Genomic DNA, 27,596 nt, shown 5'->3' with positions numbered 1-27,596 from the left:
GTGTGTGTGTGTGTGTGTGTGTGTGTGTGTGTGTGTGTGTGTGTTTTGAATAGCTTGGGGGCGGGGGGGTTCCACCCTATGAAAAGGCAATGGATTAGATTAGTCGTCAATCAACATGTACTGTAGGATCCGGTCAAACAGCAAGACAAACTGTAGGCTAGTGGAGTGGACGCTGGATGGAGTTGAGATGCTGTCAGTCTGTGGCCACAAATCTCTGCGGGTGAGAGAGAGACCTCTGTCCGGGCAAACACAGCTGGCTAGTTAGTAGGAGGAGTTATTTAATGGACAGCACTCCTCCCCTCCCCTCACCAACCACACCTCCTCAGCCAGTCGCTTTCCAGAGAGGACGAGAGGAGCTGTGGGTGATCCAGCAGCAGCGTTGCGCTGAGCTGAAGGACATCTCTCCACAGTTGAATTGCTCACACACACTCCTGCTCAGATTAAACAACATGGACTCATGGAGATGTCTCCTCTACATGGCCGTCACCGTCTGCATGTTGAAAGGTAGGTCCAGACACACACGCTTCATTCACTCCATTTCCCCAAACAGAAAACTACCATGTGTTCGATTGTCAATAAGGGACTGGAGGGGAGGTGGGGGGCAAAATGTCGCTTTTTCTTCTTTTCTTCCTCGCACATTCCCCCCACGTCTGTAGCCTACTCAATAGCAAGTTTATGACCTTATTGTAGCCTACTGTTGTAGCCTACAGTATCCTACTGTATTGTAATGTTATTTTCATCTTACATTTTTATTTTATCTATCACTATCAGATCACTATAGGACGAATCAGCGTGACGTCACTTGCCACCCAGAAATGCGAGTCGGCCGACTAGAGTCACGTTCCATAGGGTTCCATTGCCGTTGCCACCCAGTGACGCGGTTTGTTGACCAAAAATGTATAGTAGGCTATCCTTCTAAAATGTACTATAGGCTATCACTACATTTTTTTTAGTACGCTATAATAGCCAACTACATAATATAATAATATAATTTAGCATGTGTTTAATAAAGTAACAACTAGCCTATACGTGGACAATAGGCTACCTAGCCTATATTATTAGTGTTATTATTCTATCACACAGATGTGGTGTGTGATTTATCTGTCCATCTTACTAAGTCAGCTTGCTTCCCAATGCTGTGTAATAGGGATGTTCATTTTGAAAATTTTCCAAAATCGATAATCGGTGAGAATTAACGATCAATTATCGATTATCGATTTTATTAATACTTAGAAAATTTTCAATATTTTCATTTTTTTTTTTTTTTTTTTTTTTTTTTTTTTTTTTAACAAAATGAATGCCTATGGCAGAAAATACGAAAGACAACGTGTTCTCCTCAATGAACTCTTTATTTCAATGTGTCTCCTCTCCAACACTGCTGTCCCCGGCGCATGCCGGTGTGAATTTCTCATGTTTAAAACAGTTTTGTTGGCACAAAGGCCCGTGCCCAGCCAGAAAACTAGAGACTATATGAAGCTCCACCTCACGTTAGTCGGCTGTGCAATGGAGTGGGGCGAGGAGGAACGAATTCCACCCAAACCTAGTCCAAAAAAAAAAAAAAAAAAAAATTTTTTTTTTTTTTTTTAATAATTAAAAAATCGATCCAAATGCCACAGGATCGATTCCAATCCTTAACGATCGATTATCGATTTTCGATAATTGATGAACATCCCTACTGTGTAACATAAAACATTTTCACGAAAAGCTCCAACATTAGACTTCTTGGTTTCTGTGGATTGAACAAATAGAAAGTAACATGACATTAATATGGATTGTTGAAAGTCATTGGACTAACAGGATAGAACCACAGCACTGGCAGTTAGCCTAATTGGGAGTCTCATATTTCATTCTGCTCTGTGTGTGTGTGTGTGTGTGTGTGTGTGTGTGTGTGTGTGTGTGTGTGTGTGTGTGTGTGTGTGTGTGTGTGTGTGTGTGTGTGTCAAATGCCTCAGAGAGAGAGAGAGAGAGAGAGAGAGAGATTGACACTGGTGAACTAGGGGGTCACCTCTGATCTCTGACTCCACACAAGCCTGAGTTTTCTTCAAAGCCCTTCAACTGTGATGGCTGACAGAGCGGGGGGGGGGGGGGTGCGATGTGATGTCAGACTGACACCTCTTGTCGCACCTTTGAGACACTCTCTGTCACCACGTACGCGTCTGTTTCCTCTGGATTGACACGGGCTGTCAGTGAACGTCTTACCTTGGTCTTACCTTTGCTGCCTGTGTTTGTTCTAAAGGGAGGAGCCACCCCGCGGGCAATTTAGAAACCCTGAGGGGGGGAACCAGCCCTGAGTTTATACCTCAGATCAGATCATGAAATCTCCCCATCATCACCAGATCTATTCTAATCATTTTCTTATATTCTGACTGAGAACATTTGTGATCATCACAAACTCTGTAGTCCGGTGGTTCTCAAATGGGGATCCGGGGACCCCCAGGGGTCCTTGAGGGGGTTCCAGGGGGTCCCCAGCCAAAAGGCGCGTGATTTATTTTCACTATAATTTAAATTCATAAGTAACACAATGACTATTTCTGTCATGGGTTTTATACACTTTCTGTAATAAAACATCTAAAATCATCAATCTTATTATCATATGGGGGACCGTGGGACAAAATCCTATCAAATGGGGGTCCGTGGGCTAATCTTTGTCAGTTTAGGGGTCCTTCATGTGAAGAAATGTGAGAACCACTGCTGTAGTCTACTGGCAATATCTTATTGAAGCCTCTCTCGGAACAAGGTGGAGACGTGTGTGTGTGTGTGTGTGTGTGTGTGTGTGTGTGTGTGTGTGTGTGTGTGTGTGTGTGTGTGTGTGTGTGTGTGTGTGTGTGTGTGTGTGTGTGTGTGTGTGTGTGTGTGTGTGTGTGTGCATGCGCGCTTGTGTGTCTGTGTGTGTGTGCGTGCGTGTGTGCGTGTGTGTACATGCACACCACGTTAATGTATGTGTGCACCTGCCTGGGGTTGTTTGAGCCCTTATCCATCTCACTGGCATTATTAAGTCTGGTTAATGGGTGGGTGGGTTTGGTCAATCTTATTAAGACTTAAACGAGATCAGGGCTCTGCTACATGGCTCCCAGGCTCGCTTTCAGCATCATATTTGGCAAGATATCAGAAGCCCCTAATGCACTTGGATGTATTACAGGTACATCTTTGGGACAATAACGCACATTGATGTCATCTTGCTTGTGAAATTTGATTATGGGGAGGGGGGGGGCGGGGAGGCAGATCCGAGGTCGATTCAGCCATGGACAAAGACAAGCTTTCAACTGATCTTGCTGTTCCAAGAGTCCCTTTTAGGACAGAACAGGACACGATGGAGGGCCGATGGGAATAGCGCCTATACAAACTCCCTGCCAAATCATCTGGCTAAAGTGCTTCCCCATTGGCGCTTTAGTAAAGTGCTTCCCCATTGGCGCTTTAGTGAAATTGGGCTACGGCCATTATAGCGAAGTAGAAAGGATGCTGGCAAATTGCTCCGCACAGTAATTGAAAGAGTGGAGACGGGAGGAGCCGTGGAGACAGAGGAGAGTCTGCTGGAGGAGGAAGCTGTGAAGCTGTTTGTCAGATACACACTGTGTAGCCAGCCCTACCTGAGAATGAATCTTTGGCGTTCATGAATAATTCCAAACAAGCTCACTATGCCCATTCCAAGCCTGAATGGGAAACCATCCACTCTGAAATGGAGAAGAGCACTCTGGCAGAAGTTTAGTTCCTGTTCTGCCAAAGCCATTATAGAAGCTGGCTGGCTGACCTAGTATGGAGCCAGATTTATACTGTGATATGTGATAGGATGCCTTCAGGGGATGAATGTTACAATTATAATAATGACAAATGTCCTCCGGGACAATAAAGTCTGGATTATAGTGACGTCTGAGTCTTCATAGTGTTTCTATGACATAACATGTGTTTCCTGTCGACGTGTACGGTCCTCATAGAGGGCCTGCCGCCGGGAAAGGGATGTATTTCTGTAGGCCAACCCGGGAGTTCGCATCACGCTGGGTTCCCTCGTCTCAAAATCAATGCTTTCCTTTGATTTTTGTTTTGTTTGGTTCGATGCCTGAAATAAGATCTGTGGTTGACGAAAGTTTATGATACTGAGATCTTTGTGTTCAGCAAGCATACAGTAAATGCAATCGGCAAAAATCGTGGTCGCCAGAAAACGCTACGAAAATCAGAAAGATTGTGTTCATTTGTGAAGATGATCTTGCTGAACACAGATATCCTAAATTGAACCTTTTGTTAACCACAGACCTTATTTCAGCCATCTAACAAAACAAACAAACAATAACATTCAAAAGTCCAATTGAGTTCCGGGCGAGGGAACCAGGAAATGCTAATTTACGGGTTGAACTCATTCCTGCGCTAGCCTACTCTATTGCTGTGGTCTCAGTCAGTCACCCAGTTCAGCACTGTCTGGATTTTCTGTTTGTTTGAGTGTCTGTAGGTGGCGCTCTTGTATGTTCAGTCTTGGTGGCTGTTATCATGCAGCTAACGTAAGTTACGGAGGTAACTATGGTTCTGTGAATTCCTGGATGACTGCCAGTGGCAGTTTAACTGTGAATAATGATCTCGCGCTCCGCGACAGACGAGTGTTTTTATACCAACGTAGTCACGTACGTGACGTGGGGCACCTGCGCATCTATAAAGGTGCGCCGTGACCCACCATACGCCATCTCAGAATCTTCTCGCACCGAAGGTTCCGAGTGACCTGCATGACTGGCAGTCATCCAGGAATTCACAGAACCATAGTTACCTCCGTAACTTACGTTCTGTTTCATTCCTTCCTGACTGCCAGTGGCAGTTTAACTGTGGATGACTTATACCTGCGGCGTCACGAGGAACCCACTCACCTACTGGTCCATCGCCGCCAATGGCAGGACTGCCGCCGCCAGCGTGGACCCTGAGGCCACGTTGATGCGGTAGAATCTGGAGAATGTGCCGGGTGCTGTCATGAAGCCGCCGCACAGATCTCCGCCAGGGACACTCCCCTCATCGCAGCCCAGGATGTGGCCACACTCCTGGTCGAATGACAAACAATGTCAGAGGGCGCAGGCTTCCCTGCTTCATTGTGTCCACAATCCAGTGGGACAGCCTCTGTTTGGACAGAGCCTGTCCCCTGTTCTTCCCGCCGTAGCAGACAAAAGCTGCTCTGAGCGTCTGATGGTCTGCGTCGCCTTGATATAAAGCCGCACCGCCCGGGACATAACGAAGTGTCGCTCTCCCCTGGCTGAGAGCCAGCCGGGGAAGGATGGTATGCCTCCAGCTCTATGGCCTGGTTAATATGCGTCGGGGACAAGACCTTGGGCAGGAACGCCACCTTCGGCCACAGAGTCGCCCCCGAGCCATCCGCCTTCCACCGAAGGCATGTCGGGCTAATGGAAAGAGCGTGGAGCTCCCCCACCCGCTTGGCCGTTGTAACTGCCAGTAAAAACGCAGTTTTTTTTCGACACTATTACGCAGCGTCTCGCACACAGAGGGTCCGAGGCCCGTCAGGAGCGCCCGGTCCCCTTTAACGGCCACACCCAGCTGAAGGTGGGCCGGACACCGATGCCAAACCTCCCCGTCCAGCTGGGACAGGAGGTCAACTCTCGCTGGGAGCTGTCATGGTTCCCCGTCCAACCGTCCGAGGAGTGCCGGGAACCACCGCCTGGCTGGCCACTTGGGGGCCACCAGGAGAACCCTGCGACCCGACGACCTCACTCCGTGAAGCGTGAGCCCTATCAGGGGGATCGGAGGGAACGCATATAGCAGATTGCTCGGCCAAGTGTTGGCGAGAACGTCCATACCCAGCTTTTTAGAGAAGGCAAGAAGTGCTTCAGCACCAAGTAAATCGTCTGCAGTTCGACGACATTGATGTGCTGCCCCCTCCACCGAGGGCACCACACCCCCTGGACTGACCTCCTTTGCCATACCGCCCCCCAACCCTGGGGCGAGGCATCCCGTTGTCACGACCTCCCACCGTGCTGTGCCCGAGCCGAGAGGCACCCCGTGCAGCAGGAACGTGCTGTCTGTCCCGCCAGTGGCGGAGATGGATAAGAGGTTTGTGTGTGACCCTGACTTTGACCCACCTGTGAAGTCGAGGATCCCTATGGAGGCTGCTGAACCACATCTGTAGAGGGCGCAGCCTTAGGAAATAGTTGGAGTAGAACCCATCGCTTTGTATACGTGGGTTCAGTGGTGTGATAGCCCCTTTGTCCAGGAGTTTGACTCTCTCCTGTGACCAAGCTTGCACCCTTGCGGGGTCCGTGACGAAGGTCATCCTGACCCCGGAAGGTGGTGGGGGCCGGCGGTGGAACTGCCGCCTGTAGCCTTTGGACCTGGTGTCCAGGACCCATGGGTCCTGTGAATGGGCCGCCCAACAGGCCAGGTGCTGATGTGTGAATCTGCCCACCGCCGGCCCTGACCTCTCAGGCTGTGCCTGGAGGACCTCCCGCGGCTCTGGGGGGGCGCCGGTCGTAGCCGCGCCCACGCCCACGCCCCCGGGGCGGGGGGTGCACCCCCCTGGGCTGCCGTCCACTGTCAGTCGCCTCCTGGACATGCTCTCTTGCCTGCCCAGGCGAGTCCCAGTATCGCAAGTGCCGTGGCTCCCGCCTCTTGCTCCGTCTCCCCGAGACGTAGGCCGAGGCCGCCCCTGCACCTCTGCTGCGCCGACCCCAGGCCTCTGAGGCCTGGTTAGACTGTTTCCTCCGTTCCAGGGCCCTTTCTGCCTCTGGCCCGAACAACTGACCGGGCACCACCGGGAGCGTCCTCAACGCCCGCCTGCAGTCATCAGACATAGGCGCCTGCGCCAGCCACACCTGCCGACGTGCCACGACCAGGGTGGACATAACACGGCCCAGCTCCCTCGACATGAACCCGAAGGCCTGCAGGGCCGCCTCATGTGTGTGTCCCAACTCCGCCCCCTGATGCGTCGCCTGCATCATCTGGGACTGGGCGAGGAGGAGCACGGAGAGGGAGTTTCCCATCCGAGCCACCCGAGCCGCCGCCTCATACGCCTTCACTAGCAGGTCATCTGTGACCCGGCACTGTGCGCTAGGACACTTGGCCTTGTCCCCCAGCGCGGCGTCCGGCGAGAGGACCAGCGACGCTATGCAATGGTCCACTGGGGGCATGCGGGCCAGACCATGTATCGCCGCATCCCGCATGGAGGCCAGGGTCCTGCCATCTTCGCATGGCGACCCCGCGTCTCCGTGTCTGCCCAGCAGCTCTTCAGTGCCTCCAGAAAGGCGGGAGAGGGCGGGACCTCAAAGGGCGGCTCTGACGGAGCCCGCCTAAATAGTGGGTTGCTCGGCTGAACTGCCGTCACGTCGTCCAGGCCGACCCTAGCCAGGGCTGCCCGCAGTATTGCCTGCAGTGGCTGGGCACCGACCCCCCGCTCGGTGCACGCCGAACTCCTGAGGGAAGTCTCTGAGCCGTCCCTGGCCTCCGTGCTTCCCCCTATGACCGCCAAGACCGACCGCTCCGGGGAATGATCCTCCCCGGGGTCGTCATATTCCTCCTCGCGGTACTCCCCGCGGTCCTGGAACATGGTGTTCGACGCTGCCATTGACAGCGCGTCCTCCCTGGCCACGCCCGCCCAGGAACCTGGGTGCGCAGGAGGCACCATCAGAGCCTTGAGTTGCTCCAACTCTGCTCGCAAGGCCACCATGTCCTGGCGAGAGGAAGTCTCCTTCTTCGCCTTCTTCCGCGGACTACGGTTCTTCGTCTGCGTCCTGCTCTTGCGCTTCTTAGCGGCAGCGGCAGACCTAGTGCAGACCCCCGATGGTGGGAGGGTCACCTCAGCCAAGGCCGGTAAGACCCTCTCCCCTCCGTGGTCCTCCCCCTTGCGCTCCCCCTGGTGCCGCTTGCGGGGAGACCGCCTAGGGCTGCTGACCACGGGTGGGCGGTGACCAAGCAACCAGCCTTCCACCTCACACAACCGCTCCTCCCTTACGCGGAGGGGCAGGATACCACAATTAACGCAGGGGTCCGTCAGGGCCTCCCGGAGGTGACCCACCCCGAGGCAGCTGGGGCACATCTCATGGCCATCCTCCACGTGCAGCTCGACGCCACAGGAGGAACAGGCCAGCATCGTCAAACGAGCACAGGGGGTCAAGCCCGTAACTTGGAGCGGGACCTGGGACACAGTCCAGGACACGTCCGCACTGCGGCGACGAGGGCCCGGCTGGGAGATCGGAGCGGGCCCTGGGACCCAGTCCAGGACACGTCCGCACTGCGGCGACAAGGGCCGGGCTGGGAGATCGGAGCGGGCCCTGGGACACAGTCCAGGACACGTCCGCACTGCGGCGAAAGGGCCGGGCTGGGAGATCGGAGCGGGCCCTGGGACACCGTCCAGGACACGTCCGCGCCCAACAAGCTAGCTTTACAATATAATATAATACAGTATGATATAATACAATATTATATATAATCCTCTACAATTATACAATCTAATTGTACAAAAGGCTATAGGCTATACAGCTTAGAATCTCGTAATATAATATAGTATAGTATAATATAGTATAGTATAATACAATATTATCATAATAATATATACACAATTATGCAATATAATCGCTACCATATAATACTTGCCTATTTCTTTAGTAGCAATAGGCAATATACAAGCCCGACCAGGCAACCTAGACGGGGGTAGCGTGCCACGCAAACCCACGGCTAGGGCCGGCCGCCTAGGCCGGAGGCAGCCCTGTAACGGAGCTACCTCCCGACCAGGGGAGAGGTGGTAGGCAGCCACCCACAGCCTTAGAGGACAACCCCGTTGCACTCTGACTCTCAAGTCCCAGGCTGATCGGAATGGCTGACTTACACACCTTCAGGCCGTGTACCTACCTCTCCTTTGCGTCTGTCTCTGATCAAAGTGGAGAATCCGAATCACGGAGCTCCGGAGCCGCACACCTGTCGAACCACGCAGGTTGCGAGAAGATCAAAGATGGCGTATGGTGGGTCACGGCGCACCTTTATAGATGCGCAGGTGCCCCACGTCACGTACGTGACTACGTTGGTATAAAAACACTCGTCTGTCGCGGAGCGCGAGATCATTATTCACAGTTAAACTGCCACTGGCAGTCAGGAAGGAATGAAACAGAACTGACAATGGAATGACATAAGTTAGTCCAAAGTTCAATAGACTCTTTTCACTGGGCCCTTTTTGTCGAAAAGGCAGGATAAACACAGGTGCAAGCAAAACACTAATGAGGGTTTCCACAACTTCCAATCATGGAAGATGGAAACCCTCATTAGTGTTTTGCTTGCACCTGTGTTTATCCTGCCTTTTCAACACATAATGGCCCCCGTGAAAAGGGTCTATTGTAATTTGGTTGGTGTTTACATTTAATTAAACCATGCTTTCTGCCTAACTGCAAGAAATGTCAAATGCATCACTACCTGTGTGTTTAGAACAGCAAATGTACAAACTTCCATCAGCTGGCTGCAGCTTCAGTCAATATTGTGATATATCAGTCGACAACAGAGAACCAACCAGACACGCATTCGTATAAAACTTGTGGATTATTGCTTCACAATAAGCACTGTCTCATTTAATTGCATTTATATAAGAAAATATACCAAAAAGCCAACATGGCTGTCAAGATGTGAGTTTGGCAATGCAATTGAATATGTGTGTGTGTAATAGATTGACTAGCATTTTCTGCCTCTCTTTCTGTCTGAAGTTATCATGACAGTCCAGACAGTCATCTGTGTGCACACTGCAAAAACATCCAACCTAAACAAGTTATCGGTCTCATATTCAGGCCTCAGGGCTGGCGTGTTTCCCGGGACAAAATGAACCCATATGACCCCCAACCCGCCTCCATCCAATTAAATTGGACAACTCCAGAGGGCCCTCCTGGGGGCCCCAGGGCCTGGGACAACTCACCCTGTTGTCCCCTGGCTGTCTGCTGGCAGCCTTCAAATCATATTTTTCTTAAAGCAAGAGAACGGTTGTGCCAGTGAGGTGAGACAAATCCACTTTTCACAATTTCAGCTGTTTCAGAATTTCTCTAGAAATGAGTGTCAATATCTTGAGAAACATAAGGCAGATTGCTGCACTGCTATCAAGACAATGACACTTGAATCTACGAAAATCTTGAAACAAGTCGCCTCACAGCAAGAAGGTCCTGGGTTCGATTCCCGCCTGGGACGCTGTGGGCTCTGAGGGTGTGTCCCCATCCCCATGTCCTCAGTGCCTACCGCCCAGGTGGGCTCGTCAAAAAGGGCCTTTCTGTGCGGAGTTTTGCATGTTCTCCTCGTGCCTCCCTGGGGTTTCCTCCAGATAGGAACCCCCCGCTAAAAACATGCAAAAAAAATTTTTTTACATTGGAAACAAGTGAAATGATGTAACCTTGTTGGCAGATTTGTTCACTAATTTTAAGAAAAGTATAATTTCATGACTCAATAATAGAGTTAATGACTTGTTGAGATGGAGATATTTTGTCTTCATCATTGTCTTCTGTAGTTTCTCTTCAAGGGGAGCCCCAGCGCAGACTGTACAGAGACCTGATGGCTGACTACAACCCACTGGTGAGACCCGTCTTCAATGACACGCACAGCCTCACGGTGTACTTCAGCTTCAGCCTCATGCAGATCATGGATGTGGTGAGTCGATGGTCACTGAACACACAGCTGGCCCGTGTACAGGCCACACGGCAGAGTTAACGCTAACTTCACGGGGGCCATTTTGTTTAGAGAAGGCAGGTAAACACAGGTGCAAGCAAGTGTGTGCCCGTCCGCATGTCCTCGAGTGCCCGCCGCCCGGGTGGTGTCGTCAAAAAGACCTTTCTGTGTGGAGTTTGTGTAACCGAGTTGAATCAGCGCGGATTCCTCGTGAGTCCCGAGTGGTAGCGAGTGGATTGGTTAAACTCACTCCCCAGGTATAAAAGGCATGTTAATCAGCTCCGTCAAGGGAGCTAGCTCTCTTGGCGTTGCGGTTAACATGTCGGTCTCCCAAGCCGAGGGTCGGCAGTTCGAATCCACCCCTGGGCAAGCCCTTAACATGGGTTGCTGCAAGTACCACCTACACAACGCCGTTACATTTGCATGTTCTCCCCGTGCCCCCTGGGGGTTTCCTTCATATACTGTAGGAAGGAACCCCACACCAAACCATGCAATATCCTGGGTGCTGATGTGGTGCCTCCTCTGGTCGTTAGGGGCGCCTGTTCGGAGGGAGGGGAACTGGTTGGAATAGCGTGAACCTCCCACGTGCTATGTCCTACCGGTGAAGCTTCCCCTGTCAGGTGAAAAGAAACGGCTGGCTAACTGCCCATGTCTCGGAGGAAGCATGGAGCCAGTTTCGGCTCTCCCCAGATCGGCAGAGGGTGGAGCAGCAACCAGGATAAATACATTAAAATGAGCACTAATGGGGGATAAAAATGGGATAAAAGAATCGGGGGGAAAAATATTAGAAAGAACACAGGTGCAAGCAAAACAGTAATGTTTTGTTTCGCCTGTGTTTATCCTGCCTTTTTCGACATAAAATGGCCCCCGTGAAAATGGTCTATTAGGAGAAGGGGACAAACAATGAGGATTTCACACACACTGGCTGCTCACTGCACAGCTAAGATAACGCCTTTTCTCATGCGGAAGGATATCCAGTTGTTCCAGTTCAGTACCTTTTGCGTGTGACACTGTTTGGGTTCAACCAAGAGTCAACCTTAATCTAGAATATTTATAATCAAAGTGTTTTTCTCATGTACATGTCTAGAATTTGGATCTTCTGAGCTCAAGCCCGAATCGATATCAGACTGAATTGTCAGCTTGTTACGCTCATTTGCTTCTTCGTAAGCAGCCAACTTGGTGGAGTGGGTGGATTGGAAGGTCTGCACAGAAGATCTGAGCTCAGATGTCTAAGATCATCATGATCTAATCAGATATGACAGGCTTACTCAAACCTCTTAAAAGGACTTGAGACATGAATGTATAAGGATGTGTTGTTTGTGGAAGCTACCTAAACCAATCATGAATAAATAAACATTAGAAATTAGTAGATAATAACATATGAGGGATCAGCCGAGCAGCATTTTGGTAAACAAACCGCGTCACTGGGTGGCAACGGCAATGGAACCCTATGGAGCCTGAGTTTGAGCGTCTGACTCTAGCCGGCTGACCGTGTTTACAATTTAAAAACTGCGACAGTTCACACAACTTTAACACAACATGCATATATTATACAGTACATCAAACTCTTGAGCTAATTCTGCTCTCACTCAGAATGTCAAAATATATAAGCGATGTGATGTATACTTTTTGAGATATTAACGTTTGTTTGGCACAACTCATACTAGTTAACTGCCGCGGGGTAACGCATTTTTGGGTGGCAGTGACGTCACGCTGATTCGTCCTATTCAAGTAATTAAATATTCAATCATAATTTACACTATTTCATGCTCTTAGTCCTAAATGGTCATTGTGAAATAGTACATTGACATTATTTTTCTTTTTCTTTGTTGACTAGCAGCATCTGAAGTGAAGTCTGAATTTATTGAATTTGAGATTTAAGCAGTTTTAAGTAGCCTGATTCTTCCATTTTGAAACTTAATTAGTTCAATTGAAAAAAGTAAACAAACACATAGCACTGACTGGAACCCTACTGTATCTGTGAAACTCAACCTATGATCGAATAGCAGTGTTGTAGTCAAGTCACTTCAACTCCAAGTCGATTCTCGAGTCCCCTGTGTTCGAGTCTGAGTCCAAGTCCGAGTCACCAAAGAAGAGTCAGTCGAGTCCAAGTCATGTTCTCATTACCTGAGTCCGAGTTACTGAACATGAGCGTGAATCCACATGTAGGCGGAACACACGTGCCTGAGCTTGCACAGAATTCACTGTATTAATATAGCTATTCATATCTTTTGCCAAATTATTTAAAAAAAAACAGTCTTTATCAATTAACAAGTCCGAATCCTCGTCTCCAAATTCCGAGTCCGAATGCATGAATGCTTAAAGGGACACTCCGCCGATTTTCAATGATGATTTATTTTGCACATAATCTCACACATATCTGAAAACTGTAAACAGTCTTGCAGCCATTCATTTAGTTTGACAGATATTGAGAGTTCATTTGAGTGAGGTTGTGGACCAGTGATGTCATTCATGCACAAATGACACCGCTACAACAACTTAACTCAAATCAATATCTCAATAATTGTCAAACTAAATGAATGGCTGCAAGACTGTTTATAATTTCCTGATATACTACTGATTTTGTAAAAATAAAAAACTGGTTGAAAATCGGTGGAGTGTTCCTTTAAGTCCAAGTCCAAGTCATCAGTGCTCAAGTCCAAGTCGAGTCACGAGTCCTGAAAATGAGTCCATGACCCGGACTCGGGTCCGACTCGACCCCACTCGACTACAACACTGTCCAATAGAACATCAATTTGAAAATAACTGACGATGCTGTGATTTATTTTTGGGGTTGGGTGGTGGATGCATTTTGTAGAAATCTGAATCTTACGTTTGTTCTCAACAGGATGAGAAGAACCAGGTCTTAACAACTAACATATGGCTGCAGCTGGTAAGACATTTCCTTGTATCTGTACCGACTGGAGATGATAGGAGAGATTATGATGATGCAACTCTCTCAGATATACATGGTATGTAATGTATGTATGAGCATGCGTGTGGAATTAGCCAGGTGAACGCTAAGGTCATTACTGAATGAGTTACTGATGTGTGATGTATCCAATGCAAAACACCTGTGATGTTGCGGCTATCGTGTGATTCTCTGTCAACATGACTGACTTTAAAATGTACTGCTAACTGAACATTTGCTGTTGTTTGTTGCTGTGTGCAGAGCTTTGACAAGAGGTTTCAACCTCAATGAGACCCACCTGGTTAAATAAAGGATAAATAAATAAATAAATAAATAAATAAATAAATAAATAAATAAATAAATAAAATATAAAGAAGAAGAAGCTATATAAATAAAATGTTTTATTGTGATTTAGAATAATCTAGTTTATTTATATAGCCAGTAGGTAATTTTCTTTATTTAAAAAAAGCCAAAAGCCGTCCCCCCATTTCTAATTCTACAATTACATTTAATCCAGTTATTTTTCCTTTTCTCTTTTCACAACTGTCTTTTTATATCTGTCTATTAAAGTATATTAAGTAAATACACATTTTATGCAGTGGACTGAGCAGTCCCAGAATTAGCTAGGAAGCTAAATTTCATCTGCAGCCCCTGGGTCCCTAGACGATATATACAAGGACAGTCAAAAATACATTAAAACAGAGTTACAGTTACAGCGTAAATGCAGTACAAATCTAGTATACATACAACACATACAAAATGAGATAAAAAGGTGCACTGCTTGGTATCGGGGGTTAATGATTACAGTACATGATTGTTGTGATTTCAGCCATGATTTCATTTGTAATTTAAAACTGGTAAATGTAGGTCTTTGATACTGCTGTGAGTACAGTCCCAGATGTTTGTAGCTCTGATGGAGGAAGCTGATGGCCAGGCATATTCAGGCAGCATTTTCTCAGGGGTCTCACAATACAGGACTGAGCAGGACCATTTTAGGTTCCATGACCCACATGACCCCTTGGTCCCTTGAAGGACACACAATGAACAAAATAGAAAAGAGAACATAGCCTAATATGACCAGTTAATGTCAGAAAAAAACTCATCTCAGAAAAAAATGAAAATAAACATGAAGTATTTGCACCCCTGAAATAACAAGCAAAGGGAGCGGAATCTATGAATAACAAACAAGTTTGTGGTCCCTGTGAAATCCATTATCTGAGCATAGTACAAGATTCTTATCGCTACTATCATTTAGCTGCTCATAACACACTCCATATTGTCTCATAGGCTTTTGCTATTTGTTTGTACATGCTCTTGACTGGACGTTGCTAGCCAAGATGTGGATGTTCTGAAGCCAAAACTTCACATAATGTCTTGGGGAAAAAAAACATTTCACAATATGTTTTATTTTGAAAATTTACTGGATGCTCTTCTAAATATATCTGAACCGTTTGTTTTGAACAAGTAAAACTATTTTTATAAGCATTTAACGAAATGTCTATGGGAAAATGAATGGGGGATGAAAATCTCTGGTACAGTGCTGAAGCAGGAAGTGACGTTCACTTTGGCTCTCTATTGGAATGTACAATCTTTTTTTGTCTCACATGCTGATGCTATACTGGTACAGTCTTTACCGCGGAAGCAAAATGCAATTTTCTCCTCCACGTTACACTCAGACGAAGTAAATGGACACTGATGTTTTATCGCAGCCCATCCATTGCGTGACAAGTGCTACTGCACTGTCAGCAGGCTGTATGAACGCTCAAGGCTGTTTGGGCTGCGTTAAATCACCCTCAGGAATCACAACAGTCTCACTCAATCTCTCAGGGTGCTGCTCCACACCCTGCCAGATCCACCACGTCAGCCGGCAAAACACAAGACGGCACAGACAGCATCTACACTATCTCTGTCTTCTGTGAGCAATCGAACGTCTCAGCCTTGTCTGGCTCACTCAACATGTGTGGTCTCCACTGGAAAATCACTTTAACTGTTATGAAGATAGATTTATTCCCAATGGAAATTGTTTCTGACGATTCATTAAACTGTCATTTTAATGATATTGTCCCTGCCAATGGGACAATAACTGAAAGCCTGGTGCCTAACTATCGCATACATTTGGTCTTAAATGTTCACTAATATGCATTGTCACTATTTAAAAACAAATAAATCAGCAATTTATAAAAAAAATCATGTTATTTTGACGGCTCTATAAGACTGCGTGTTCTGTTGTTTCGTCATTTTAGCCACACAATAGTGATTATCCACAGAAGATTGTGCTCAATATGTGTAAGTGCACCATGTTATCCACAGCCGCCATCACAACATCTCTGTCAGCCATTACAAACGACACACTAACACAAACACACACTAAGGTCAAATCCAAACACACACTAAGGTCAAATCCAAACACACACTAAGGTCAAATCCAAACACACACTAAGGTCAAATCCAAACACACACTAAGGTCAAATCCAAACACACACTAAGGTCAAATCCAAACACACACTAAGGTCAAATCCAAACACACACTAAGGTCAAATCCAAACACACACTAAGGTCAAATCCAAACACACACTAAGGTCAAATCCAAACACACACTAAGGTCAAATCCAAACACTCACTAAGGTCAAATTTTGTTTCTGTATCCCGCAGTACTGGAACGATCATTACCTCCAGTGGAATACGTCGGAATATCCTGGTGTGACCAATGTGAGATTTCCCGACCACCTCATATGGAAGCCAGACATTCTGCTGTACAACAGGTAGGCACCGTAACGTCCCACTCACGAACCAGGTCTGGGTTTCTGTTTGTTTTGGAGAAAATGTAAGATCCATTGGTATAGGTTATCTGAGTATGCTGTCTGTATTGCCATTTGTCTATGATGAATAACTCATACCAATAACCAACTTTAAGCTGGATGAGGAATCCATCGCGTGTGTTCAACTTTCCCATATCTTTTGTCGATTTTTCGCCCTCGGGGTGCAACACTTAAGGGAACACTCTGCCCATTTTCAACCAGCTTTGTATCATTAGAACATCAGTAGTATATCAGAAAACTGTAAACTGTTTTGAAGTCTGTCATTTAATTTGACAGTTATTTAGTGTTAAAGTATTAGTACTATTAACTCAAATTAATAACTCATTAACTCAAATCAACTCTCAATAACTGTCAAACATTCTGTCATTCATCTACTTTGACAGTTATTGAGAGTTGATTTGAGTTAATGAGTTATTCATTTGAGTTAGTGTGGACCAGTGATGTCACTGGTCCACACTTTAACACTCAATAACTGTCAAATTAAATGACAGACTTCAAAACAGTTTACAGTTTTCTGATATACTACTGATGTTCTAATGATACAAATGTTGAAAATGGGCAGAGTGTTCCTTTAAGCCTAAATAAGGGGTGCAATAACAACGTACAGTGACGGATTGACTCGTCCTTTCTTTCTTTTCTGCACGGGGGAATTTGGGGGGGGGATATTAATGACACTGTTAAACTCATTTGACAGTAGTATAATTGCACTTAATGAGATATTAATGCCTGCTGTCATGTTTATGACGGATCATCTTGTCTTGGTTATGTCAAATTGTCATAACGAAGACATTGACACGTTCTGTTAGGTCCTTGAAAGGATGCGCCTTCACAATACAAAAAATATCGCCTTCAAAATAAACCTCAAATAAACTGTTGCTACTGTAATGTTCAGCATTTTATCCGTTGTACTCTTGTTTCTTTCATGAGGTCTGCAAAAGCTTATAAAGCCCCTTGCTATTCAAGGGATTATTCAGACGATTCTGCTGATGTAAACGCGCAGGCAGACTCACGAGCAGAATATCAAAGATGGATATAACCAGCTTACCGTATCCTGAAAAAGACCTTTAAACACAATGTTATCCAGAATTCTGCATGCATGTGTAAATGCACTCATGCAACTTTAGCTTATTTTGGATTCCTATCTGAACAATCACATGATAAATAATAATAATAAATAATTTGGCAGTTGCTGGAGAATGTTTGATTGGTGTGCCATGGGCTACTGGGTAGGTAAAAGCACTCGCCTACCCCCGCAGAGACCCGGGTTCAATTCCCGCCAGCGGTACTGCAGGCTTGGTCAGACGTTCCTACAGACACATTTGGGCGTGTCTGCGGGTGGGAAGCCAGCGGTAGGTATGAGTCTTGGTCGCTGCACTAGCCTCCTCCGCCCCGCCCACCGGCCCGCCCACCTCTGGTCGGTCGGGGTGCCTGTCCGGGGGGAGGAGAACTGGGGGGAAGGGGGGATAGCGTGATCCTCCCACGTGCTACGTCCTGTCCTGCCAGTGAAACTCCTCGCTGTCAGGTGAAAATAAACAGCTGGCGACTAGCACACGTATCGGAGGAGGCATGTGCTAGTCGACAACTCTCCCCCAGATCGGTAGAGGGGGTGGTCGCAACGACCGGGACAGCAGGGGGGGAATGGCCGAGTACAATTGGAGGTCAGTTGCACCCTACAGTTTGATCTATACAATCTGGAAGAGTTCTTTGATGCAATAAATCAATATAAAAATGTGGGTTTTCTAATTACATGTGGCGGAAAACACTATGCACATAAAATCAATCTTTAAAGAAGATCTAAACAAATCGCCCTAGAGGCACTCGACTCTCCCATCAGCTAATGGGGAAATAACATTCTACTTCATTCGTCAATGTCTCATTAAAGCCTCGGTTTTAGACTCTTTGGATTAGACTCCACGACACACTGTTTTTTCCTTTTTAAGCAACAACTCTTTCAACTTTAAATCAACCCCCCTCGAACCTCTGGGGAGTTGATTTAAGATGGGGGAATTGTGGGTAGCAGGGGAGTATGAGGGTAACCAGTGATTGAATAAGCATCTCCAGGGAAAGGTGCTGTCTCTTGTAGCTACCTAAATCTCACGTACTATTATGTAAAACCTGGCGCAGTAATGAGTTGGAGAAATATTTGTTTTCCTCTTCATCTGTGTCCCTTTTGCCGTTTGTGTGCTGGAATTATCACAGAGACACTCTCCAAGGAAATGTGCTGTCTCTTGTGCTTGTCTCTTCTCGCCAATTCTCAATGGCTTCCTTGTTTTGATCAGGAGTAAAAAAAAAAAACTTTTAACTGGCGATTATTTACATTTGTTGTCTGCGCAGCCCCACCACACAACAGCTTTTAGCTATGTTTAGTTCAAGGAAAATGACGCTGGTGTATGGAAGTGAATGGAGCGCTTTCCCCCGTGATGGGCGTGGCCTATTTCATGCAGTGTCTCTATGATTGACGATGGTTGTTGCAAAGAGTTATAGTAATAGGAATAATATGGATGTATGAAATGATGAGGGTTTCTTGTTTTTCACTGGAGATTTGCTGTAGTAGCAGTAAACACTGATAGAGTCTGTGTCGTCTACAGTGCAGATGAGAGGTTTGATGCCACTTTCCACACCAACATTTTGGTCAACTCCTCTGGCTCCTGTTCCTACTTACCTCCAGGTAAGATTCATAAGCTTTCTCTATCTGTGTCTCTGTCTGGTTAGCCCTCACACTGGAGCATCAGATCTATAGATCTTGACGGAATGTCTTCAAATTTGCCTCAAACATCCCCTTGGACACACGGATGAACTGATTAGATTTTGGCAGTCAAAGGTCAAAGTTCAAGGTCACTGTGACCTCACAAACGCCATTTTCTAGCTCGTTAATGCGATATCTCAGGAACGCCTTGACGGAATTTCGGCACATTTGGCTCAAACGTCCACTTTCAAGGATGAACTGATTACATTTTGGTCGTCAAAGGTCAAGGTCACTGTGACCTCACGAACGCCATTTTCAAGCTCATCAACGCGATATCTCAGTAACGCCGTGACGGAATTTCTTCACATTTGCCTCAAACGTCAAAGTCTGGACAGACATGGATGTCGACTGCTCACTTGTTGGCGGTCGTTCTAGTTTAGGGTACATTTTGACAAATGGGGCCAAAATCACTAAACATATCCTTTAAAGCAGATGAGCAAAAAGATGGCATGATCCACAACAAAACAACAGTGTCTTGTAAAGGTTAGAAGTTGCAAGAATTATTTCACATTGTTCATCATGTTCAACGTCCATGAGGTCTTCCTCTGCCCTGTGTAATAAATAACCCAACCCTTTAGCCTGCAAACTAATCAACCAGGATTCAGACTCTACTTCTGTTGAAATTAATATCCATCTAATGGAGATGTCAAAGTGTCTTAAGCAATTAGAAAAATTACTTTGAGGATAATCAATAGGATATTATGCCTTTATGGTGTCTGTTCTTATTGAGATTTTGCTGAGTTCTGAGAAGATCTAAGTACGTTGTGCTTTTCTCTCTTGCCAATGGGGGTAGTAGACCTTGATTCCTGCAACAATGCATTATGTAAGACACAAAACGCCTCTAAATCATCTTGTACCTCTAATGCCCCCACAGGGTTCCAAGTATTACTACAAGCCAGAACAGTAATCCATTTTCACAATTACAATAAATGCACTTAGCCGGAGAGCACGTTTTCCAAAATCGTTTCATAGTAATTGGATATGTTAGGTGTTGGATCATTGCCCCTGTTTTTCAGTTAGTGAGAAGAAGCAACAACATTTCTAAACACTGATATTTTATCTGGAGTCTCTACAAGAGTTAAGACAGTTAAAGGGACAGCTCACCCTAAAATCCAAAATACAAATTTTTCCTCTCACCTGTAGTGCTATTTATCCATCTTTATCGTTTTGTGTTCGTTGCCTGAGTTTTGGAGATATCGGCCGCAGAGTTTCTGCCTTCTCTCCAATACAATGGAACTGGATGGCACTCGGCTTGTGGTGCTCAAAGTGCCAAAGAAATACATTTGAAAAACTCAACAGCAATGTCTCTTTCCAGAAATCATGACTCCGTTACTCAAGATAATCCACAGACCTTGTTATGAGCAGTTTCATGTAGGAACTATTTTCTTTTGACCGAACTACACCCGCTAGCTGCTAGCTAGTTCCTACATGAGACTGCATAGGAGCAGCTAGGGCAGCAGCAGCTAGTGGGCGTAGTTTGGTCAAAGGAAAATAGTTCTACATGAAACTGCTCACAACAAAGTCTGTTTATTATCTTGAGTAACTGGGCCATGATTTCTGCAAGAAGACAATGCTCTTGAGTTAAAAAAGAAAAAGAAAAAGTGCTACAAGCCGAGTGCCATCCAGTTCCATTGTATTCAAGAGAAGGCAGACATCTCTATGGCCGATATCTCCAAAACTCAGGCAACTAACACAAAACGATATAGATGGATAAATAGCACTACAGGTGAGAGGAAAATATGTATTTTTTTATTTTAGGGTGAGCTGTCCCTTTAAGGCTTGTCACCGTTACACAAAGTTTGTGTGACCAAATTAGAGTGAATTGAATATGTATCTTATTATAACTATAAAAATTCACTGTATAGGCCAACAACTTGGGTTGGTAGTATTAAATAACTATCCTCAGAGAAGTCCCTGGATGGGTGTTACACCAGAATGCTGTGTGCAGCACTGAACATCAACCACCAAGTAGTGTGTTACCATCAAACATCTTCATGGAGAGTTAGCCAGGGTGAGCCACAAAATAGCATCCAGGAGAATGAGGCTGGCTGGTCACTGCCAGAGAGACCATGGAGCTCCCAGCCAGCAAACTGGTGCTGTGGGAGCCAACACACACGGGCATCGGCCACCAGAGCTAGCCAGATGTATGGAGGTCGATATCGAGATGACTGGAAATACTGCTGGAGGGCTTGTCTGAGGACGACCTAATGATGAGTTGTTAGCTGGCCCATGTCTGACATTAGTCTGTTTGTACCCTCAGGACTGTGCATGGATTATTTAACAGCCAGTTGTAACTATTCTCTGGTGTGGCATTGCAATAGATTGTGACATTGTGCCTCTGGGTCTAGTATAGGTGGAATAGTGCAGTTATCACAGCCGTAATAATAAGTAATAATAATAATAATATGAATAACCTTTATTTGTATAGCATCTTTCATACACAACATGCAGCTCATAGTGCTTTGCATCAAGAGAAGGCAGATAAAAGACAGATAAAAAGATAAAATTTGTACGCAAGAACAAGCAAAATGCATCGCATTAAAATAACCAAATCAGGTAAAATAGGAACATAAAAGAACACAACAAATACTCCCACTTTTAAATGCACATTAGATTGATGTAGATCATAGAGGTGTCAAAAATAATCGATTATAAGATGCATCGCGATGCGGACGTGCACGATTCTGCATCGATTCACAAATGTCAAAAATCGATTATTAAATTATTTTCTTTTTCTTTTTCTTTTTTAATAATCAAATAAAATATAATGGAAGTACATGCAGTTGTTTATTTTAATTATGGATCATAATACAATGCAATTCCAAATGCACTTTTATTTTAAAAGTAGCCACACAGTGAGAAAAAAGAAAGTGAGAAAAAATAAATCATGTATTGCGGAAAAAAGTGATGCATCGATTTAAGATGTATTGAGATGCATCGATAATCGTAATCGAATCGTAGCCCTCTGAATCGTAATCGAATCGTGAGGCCAGTGAAGATTCACAGCCCTAGTAGATCAATATTAATATTACCTGCAGACCACTGAGATGTACTGCAGTTAGGCTATTCTCTTTCATCACGAATGTGCGTTTGATATGAATGCCAGCTCTGCAATGATTTCAGAGCTTGCGAGCGATGCATTAATAACAACCATGCAAACCACCTTCAAACATCCTCGCAGATTCAAATGTGAAAACTGGAGACTTTACAGCACTTTTATGCAAAACAAGCTCCTACCTAAGAAACAGGATATCCTCTGAGATCAAGGCGTGAAATTAACAAGGGGACAGCAGCTGCCTCTGGAGTGCCAGCTCGTTTTTTTTAGGATATGGAGCTTAGTCCCCAAGGCTGTTAGAGAATCCTAACGTCTTTTCAACTTCACTGTCCTTCTGTTGTCATTTATTATACTGCGTGTGCGCGTGGCGTGTGTGTTTTGTGTCTTCTCTTGCTTGTCTTTTTATTCACTTCTCGTCCTGAGTTCACAATTGTTTTATTAGGGAAAAATGTTGCTCTATTAACACATTTATTCAAGATATTGGTTTGCTCGTTCTGAGTTTGCGAAATTGTTTTGCTGCACGAAACGGTAGTATAACGTCACAAACTTAAAAAAAAAAAAGCTTAGTTCCAGTCCTTTCTCAGCTCCCTCGCTGCACTGTCAATGCCAGGAGCCTCGAACAATGAAGCACTTTCCTCATCACGCCCCCTACTGACCCACTACTGCCAGGCCGTGCAGTCGCAAAAGATCTATGACACTTAAAGGAACACTCTGCCCATTTTCAACCAGCTTTGTATCATTAGAACATCAGTAGTATATCAGAAAACTGTAAACTGTTTTGAAGTCTGTCATTCAATTTGACAGTTATTGAGTGTTAAAGTGTGGACCAGTGACATCACTGGTCCACACTAACTCAAATGAATAACTCATTAACTCAAATCAACTCTCAATAACTGTCAAACTAGATGATGATGGATGAATAGTTTGACAGTTATTGAGAGTTGATTTGAGTTAATGAGTTATTAATTTGAGTTAGTGTGGACCAGTGATGTCACTGGTCCACATTTTAACACTCAATAACTGTCAAATTAAATGACAGACTTCAAAACCGTTTACAGTTTTCTGATATACTACTGATGTTCTAATGATACAAAGCTGGTTGAAAATGGGCGGAGTTTTCCTTTAACATACAACCCATCTGTATAGACACGCGCACACGCACACACACGCACTCGCACACACGCACTCGCACACAGATGTACATTTAACCAGAAGGCCTCCCTGTCATTGCCGGTGAATACTGCGCTCCCTGGCAAAAGCTCCTCTTCCCTCCTGTTTCCGCCTTGCTATTGCAAAAGCGCCGAGCTGCTTTGCCTCAGCATTTTAATCAATACAGGCGTAAATAGCTCCATCACCGGATGTCTCCTGGATTGATTGCTTCTGTCTCAGGCAAATTGCCTCTTAAACTTTATTCCAAACGGACCCCTCGTTGAATCCGGCTCGCACAAAACAATAAGTCGGTCACGTCCGGTGCCAGAACCGCACAGAACCGCACACAACAATGCGGCATTAAATGAGTGAAAATGGCGTGCAGAAACGACCTAGATGGGAATTGAAGGAGATCATTTTTGGATTTCCTCCGGTTTGTCTTTGTTGGCCAGGCTCCATTGCAGTAAATTGGATTCCATTTTTCTCCTCCCGAGCCATTCATTCCCCTCTTTGACGTTCATCATCTTTGTGGCTCGGCCAGAGAGCGGAGACCTTTGTTTACTGCCGACCTCTCATCGTTTTTCTTAAAGGAACACTCCGCCCATTTTCAACCAGCTTTGTATCATTAGAACATCAGTAGTATATCAGAAAACTGTAAACGGTTTTGAAGTCTGTCATTTAATTTGCCAGTTATTGAGTGTTAAAGTGTGGACCAGTGACATCACTGGTCCACACTAACTCAAATTAATAACTCATTAACTCAAATCAACTCTCAATAACTGTCAAACTATTCATCATTCATCTAGTTTGACAGTTATTGAGAGTTGATTTGAGTTAATGAGTTATTAATTTGAGTTAGTGTGGACCAGTGATGTCACTGGTCCACACTTTAACACTCAATAACTGGCAAATTAAATGACAGACTTCAAAACCGTTTACAGTTTTCTGATATACTACTGATGTTCTAATGATACAAAGCTGGTTGAAAATGGGCAGAGTGTTCCTTTAAATATGGCTGGAAATTATTTTTGGTGCCTGTCTCTCCTATGTGATTGCTGGCCACTATCATCTCGTTGCGAAATTGGATTTTTGACTTTGACTTTCAGACCTTCAGACTTTCAGATCTTCTCTCTCTGACTCTCCAGCTGTTGTGCACTGTCATTTCTTTTTCGATCTCCCTCTGTTGCCTATGACTAGTTGAATACACTCTCTATCACAGCTCTTATTAATATCTCCGTTTGTTGCTCTCTCTCTCTCTCTCTCTCTCTCTCTCCTCCCCATCTCTCTCTGTATCTCTACATCGTGATCCTCTATAATTAACTGATAAGCCTCTCTGTTCTCCTCTCTTTTTCCCCCCTGTTCCCCGTCGCAACAGGCATCTTCAAGAGCACCTGCTATATTGACGTGCGCTGGTTCCCCTTCGATATGCAGAGGTGCGAGCTGAAGTTTGGCTCCTGGACGTACGGGGGCTGGTCTCTGGACTTGCAGATGGTGGAGGCAGACACCACCGGCTACATCGCCAACGGAGAGTGGGATCTCGTGGGTAAGAAAGAGGGAGTAATGACCCAAGAGATGGAGGGGGTTGACACTCCAAACAAGTGCATCGCAAATGCAATTTACAGTACATTCCATGAAAGGTATCTGAAAACAGTAAACGCAGCACTCCGATCTGCCCAGAGGCTCCGTACCTTTATTTCTTTGTTGCCTGAGCGTAATCATTTCTATTGAAAAGAAAATCTCTGCAAACCTATAATCAAGGTATTCTGTTCACGTCAAGCATCACGGCCACTGGAAATGCTCTCCCATTTCTTCTTCAGTGTTTGAATGTGTGTTGTGTTCACAGCTAGAAAAGCAACACCATTGAAGGAAAAGAAAACTCGTACATTGTTAGCATCTTTCAAGATGAAGGTGATTCCAATTGAGAACAAATCATAATGTTTTACACTGCTATGCATACCAGGGTTGGAGTCTCAATTCATGAATGAAAACGCTATTTTAACGGAGGAAATTATATCGAAATGGGAATTAGAATTGGAAGTAGGCTTTAAAACGGATAGTTCCGATCCTCGATTACGATTGGCTGAGCCACGTCTCTGTGTCGCTGCGTCTGTATGTTGCTTGGCAACCATTCTGCTACATGTCGCAGCTGAAGGACTACTATATGTTGCTTGGCAATTATTTGTTATCAATATTGCCAGATAGGCTATATGTAGTAATATGTAGTGTATATATATGTATATGTAGTAATATGTAGTATATATATGTAGTTTTATAAAAGCAATAAGCCCCGCGAGGTCATGATTTACAGTGATTTTAGAACACCTAAGGGGGTTATAGGCCCACCGCGGCGCCCCTTAGCTGTTGTAAAATCACCATAAACAACAGCCTCTTGGGGATTATTGCTTGATTGGACTTCGGATTTGGAAAAAAACATGCAGGAAACAGATCATTTTAATTAAATTCTGTGAAATGTTTGTTTGTTTGTTTGTTTTTCTTACCACATATCTGAGATTAGATGACACATAGTGTTACATTATGAATACTGAATATCGTAAAAATGTTTATGGCAACTTGGTATTTGATGCAAAACGTGTAGGCTCCTCTTAATCCATGTATTATGATGTAATGCATTTGTTTTGTTTGATTTATAATGTTTAGCAATTCAAGACTACTTCTCTTCAAAGTGGAATTTCATTCCATTCGATTTCCTGTCATTCCAATTCAATTCAAATGCGGTTTCCTTAGAACTGGGTGGCACTCAATTCAATCCAGAAACGGTTCCAAAACCCCACCCAGTGCATCTTAGATTTCCATAATTATGCAAACTCTAGCAACGGGGATCAAAACATCGATAATCGTATCATTCCGCCATTCTGAGTGACCTCTCAATGTCTGACTAGATTTGTATGTTGCTTCGCGTCACAGAGGTCCCGGGACGGAGGAACGAGCGCTTCTACGACTGCTGTAAGGAGCCGTACCCAGACGTGACCTTCACGGTGGTGATGAGGAGACGCACCCTCTACTACGGCCTCAATCTGCTCGTCCCGTGCGTCCTCATCTCCACTCTGGCTCTACTCGTCTTCCTGCTGCCCGCCGACTCTGGGGAGAAGATCTCACTGGGTGAGGGAGCTGGTACACACACACGCGCACGCACGCACACACACATGCATGCACACACACACACACACACACACACGCACACGCACGCACGCACACACGCACGCACACACACATGCATGCACACACACACACACACACACACACACACACACACACACACACACACACACACACACAAGCAAACATAGATCCCTTGGCTTGCCCTGCTTAATTCCAGATAGTAAGAGTGTGGTCTAGGGCAGAGGTTCTCAAATTGTTTTTCAGCCAAGGACCCCTTACAAGATAGAAAATATACCGGGGACCCCCTCATTCTGATTTGTGATTTTGGGCTAAGCTTAATTGTTTCCACGGGAACGTGCTTGACTTCTAGATTGATAGGTTTGTTAGATTAGAATGTAATCCATGAACCATTTTTAGATTTAAAGCATCAACCAAAGTCTCTTGCACACCTGAGAAATCTTGTGGCAGGTGCGTACAGTAGGTGGAGTAGAATCACTAATGGACACCCGCACACCGTCTTCACTTGCTCAAAATTGGAAAATTTAATACACAACGTTTCGGTACAAGACCTTTTTCAAGTATATGCTGACAGGATAGATTTAAAGCATAAAATATTTTCGTTGAACTATGAAGCTTTTGCCAAAACAAAATAGTTTTTATTTTTATTTTCCTGAAAACTTTTCGCGGACCCCCTGGCAAAGTACCACGGACCCCTGGGGGTCCCCAGACCCCCATTTGAGAACCACTGGTCTAGGGATGTAACGATAACCGGTTTTAATGATAACCGTGATAAAATTCCTTACAATAACCATAGCGTTTCACATTTTCATTATCATTAAAACCGTGGTACCATGATTACCGTGTTACCATGAAAACATGGTAAATACTGTCCATCATCAACCAAAGTTGGCAACAGTCTCCCAGATGCAAACGCGCAGCCTTGGAGAAATGATTTCAGTGAGTGTATCAATCCTTTTTGGGTCAGAGTTTTCAATATAAAACTTGGTGAAATGATTTCTGTGAGTGTATTAGTACTTTTTGAACATTTTCAGCACATTTTAACAAACCGTGATAATACTGATAATTGTGATCATTTTTGGTCACTATAATCGTGATATGAAATTTTCATATCGTTCCATCTGTGGTCACACCTACTTGGATTTCTTTTATCCAAACCACAGTGGAAAA

At 45.1% G+C, this 27,596-nt stretch overlaps 1 protein-coding gene across 1 annotated transcript in view; it reads left to right on the top strand.

Moving 5' to 3' along the window:
• Positions 1-449: 449 nt before the first annotated feature.
• Positions 450-27,596, top strand: part of LOC310791198 (neuronal acetylcholine receptor subunit alpha-7-like) — a gene marked incomplete at both ends in the record, with an annotated part of 38,406 nt that continues 11,259 nt past the window's right edge. The window contains 7 exons of the mRNA XM_083652881.1: positions 450-504; positions 10,451-10,590; positions 13,457-13,501; positions 16,172-16,281; positions 18,927-19,006; positions 24,664-24,831; positions 26,214-26,408. Coding sequence (XP_083509007.1) covers positions 450-504; positions 10,451-10,590; positions 13,457-13,501; positions 16,172-16,281; positions 18,927-19,006; positions 24,664-24,831; positions 26,214-26,408 — 793 coding nt within the window. The remainder of the gene's footprint in view (positions 505-10,450; positions 10,591-13,456; positions 13,502-16,171; positions 16,282-18,926; positions 19,007-24,663; positions 24,832-26,213; positions 26,409-27,596) is intronic.

Source organism: Poromitra crassiceps (genome assembly GCF_964638095.1).
Source record: "Poromitra crassiceps genome assembly, chromosome: 16".
Lineage (NCBI taxonomy): Eukaryota > Metazoa > Chordata > Actinopteri > Beryciformes > Melamphaidae > Poromitra > Poromitra crassiceps.
This window is presented reverse-complemented; position numbering and strand designations above follow the sequence as displayed.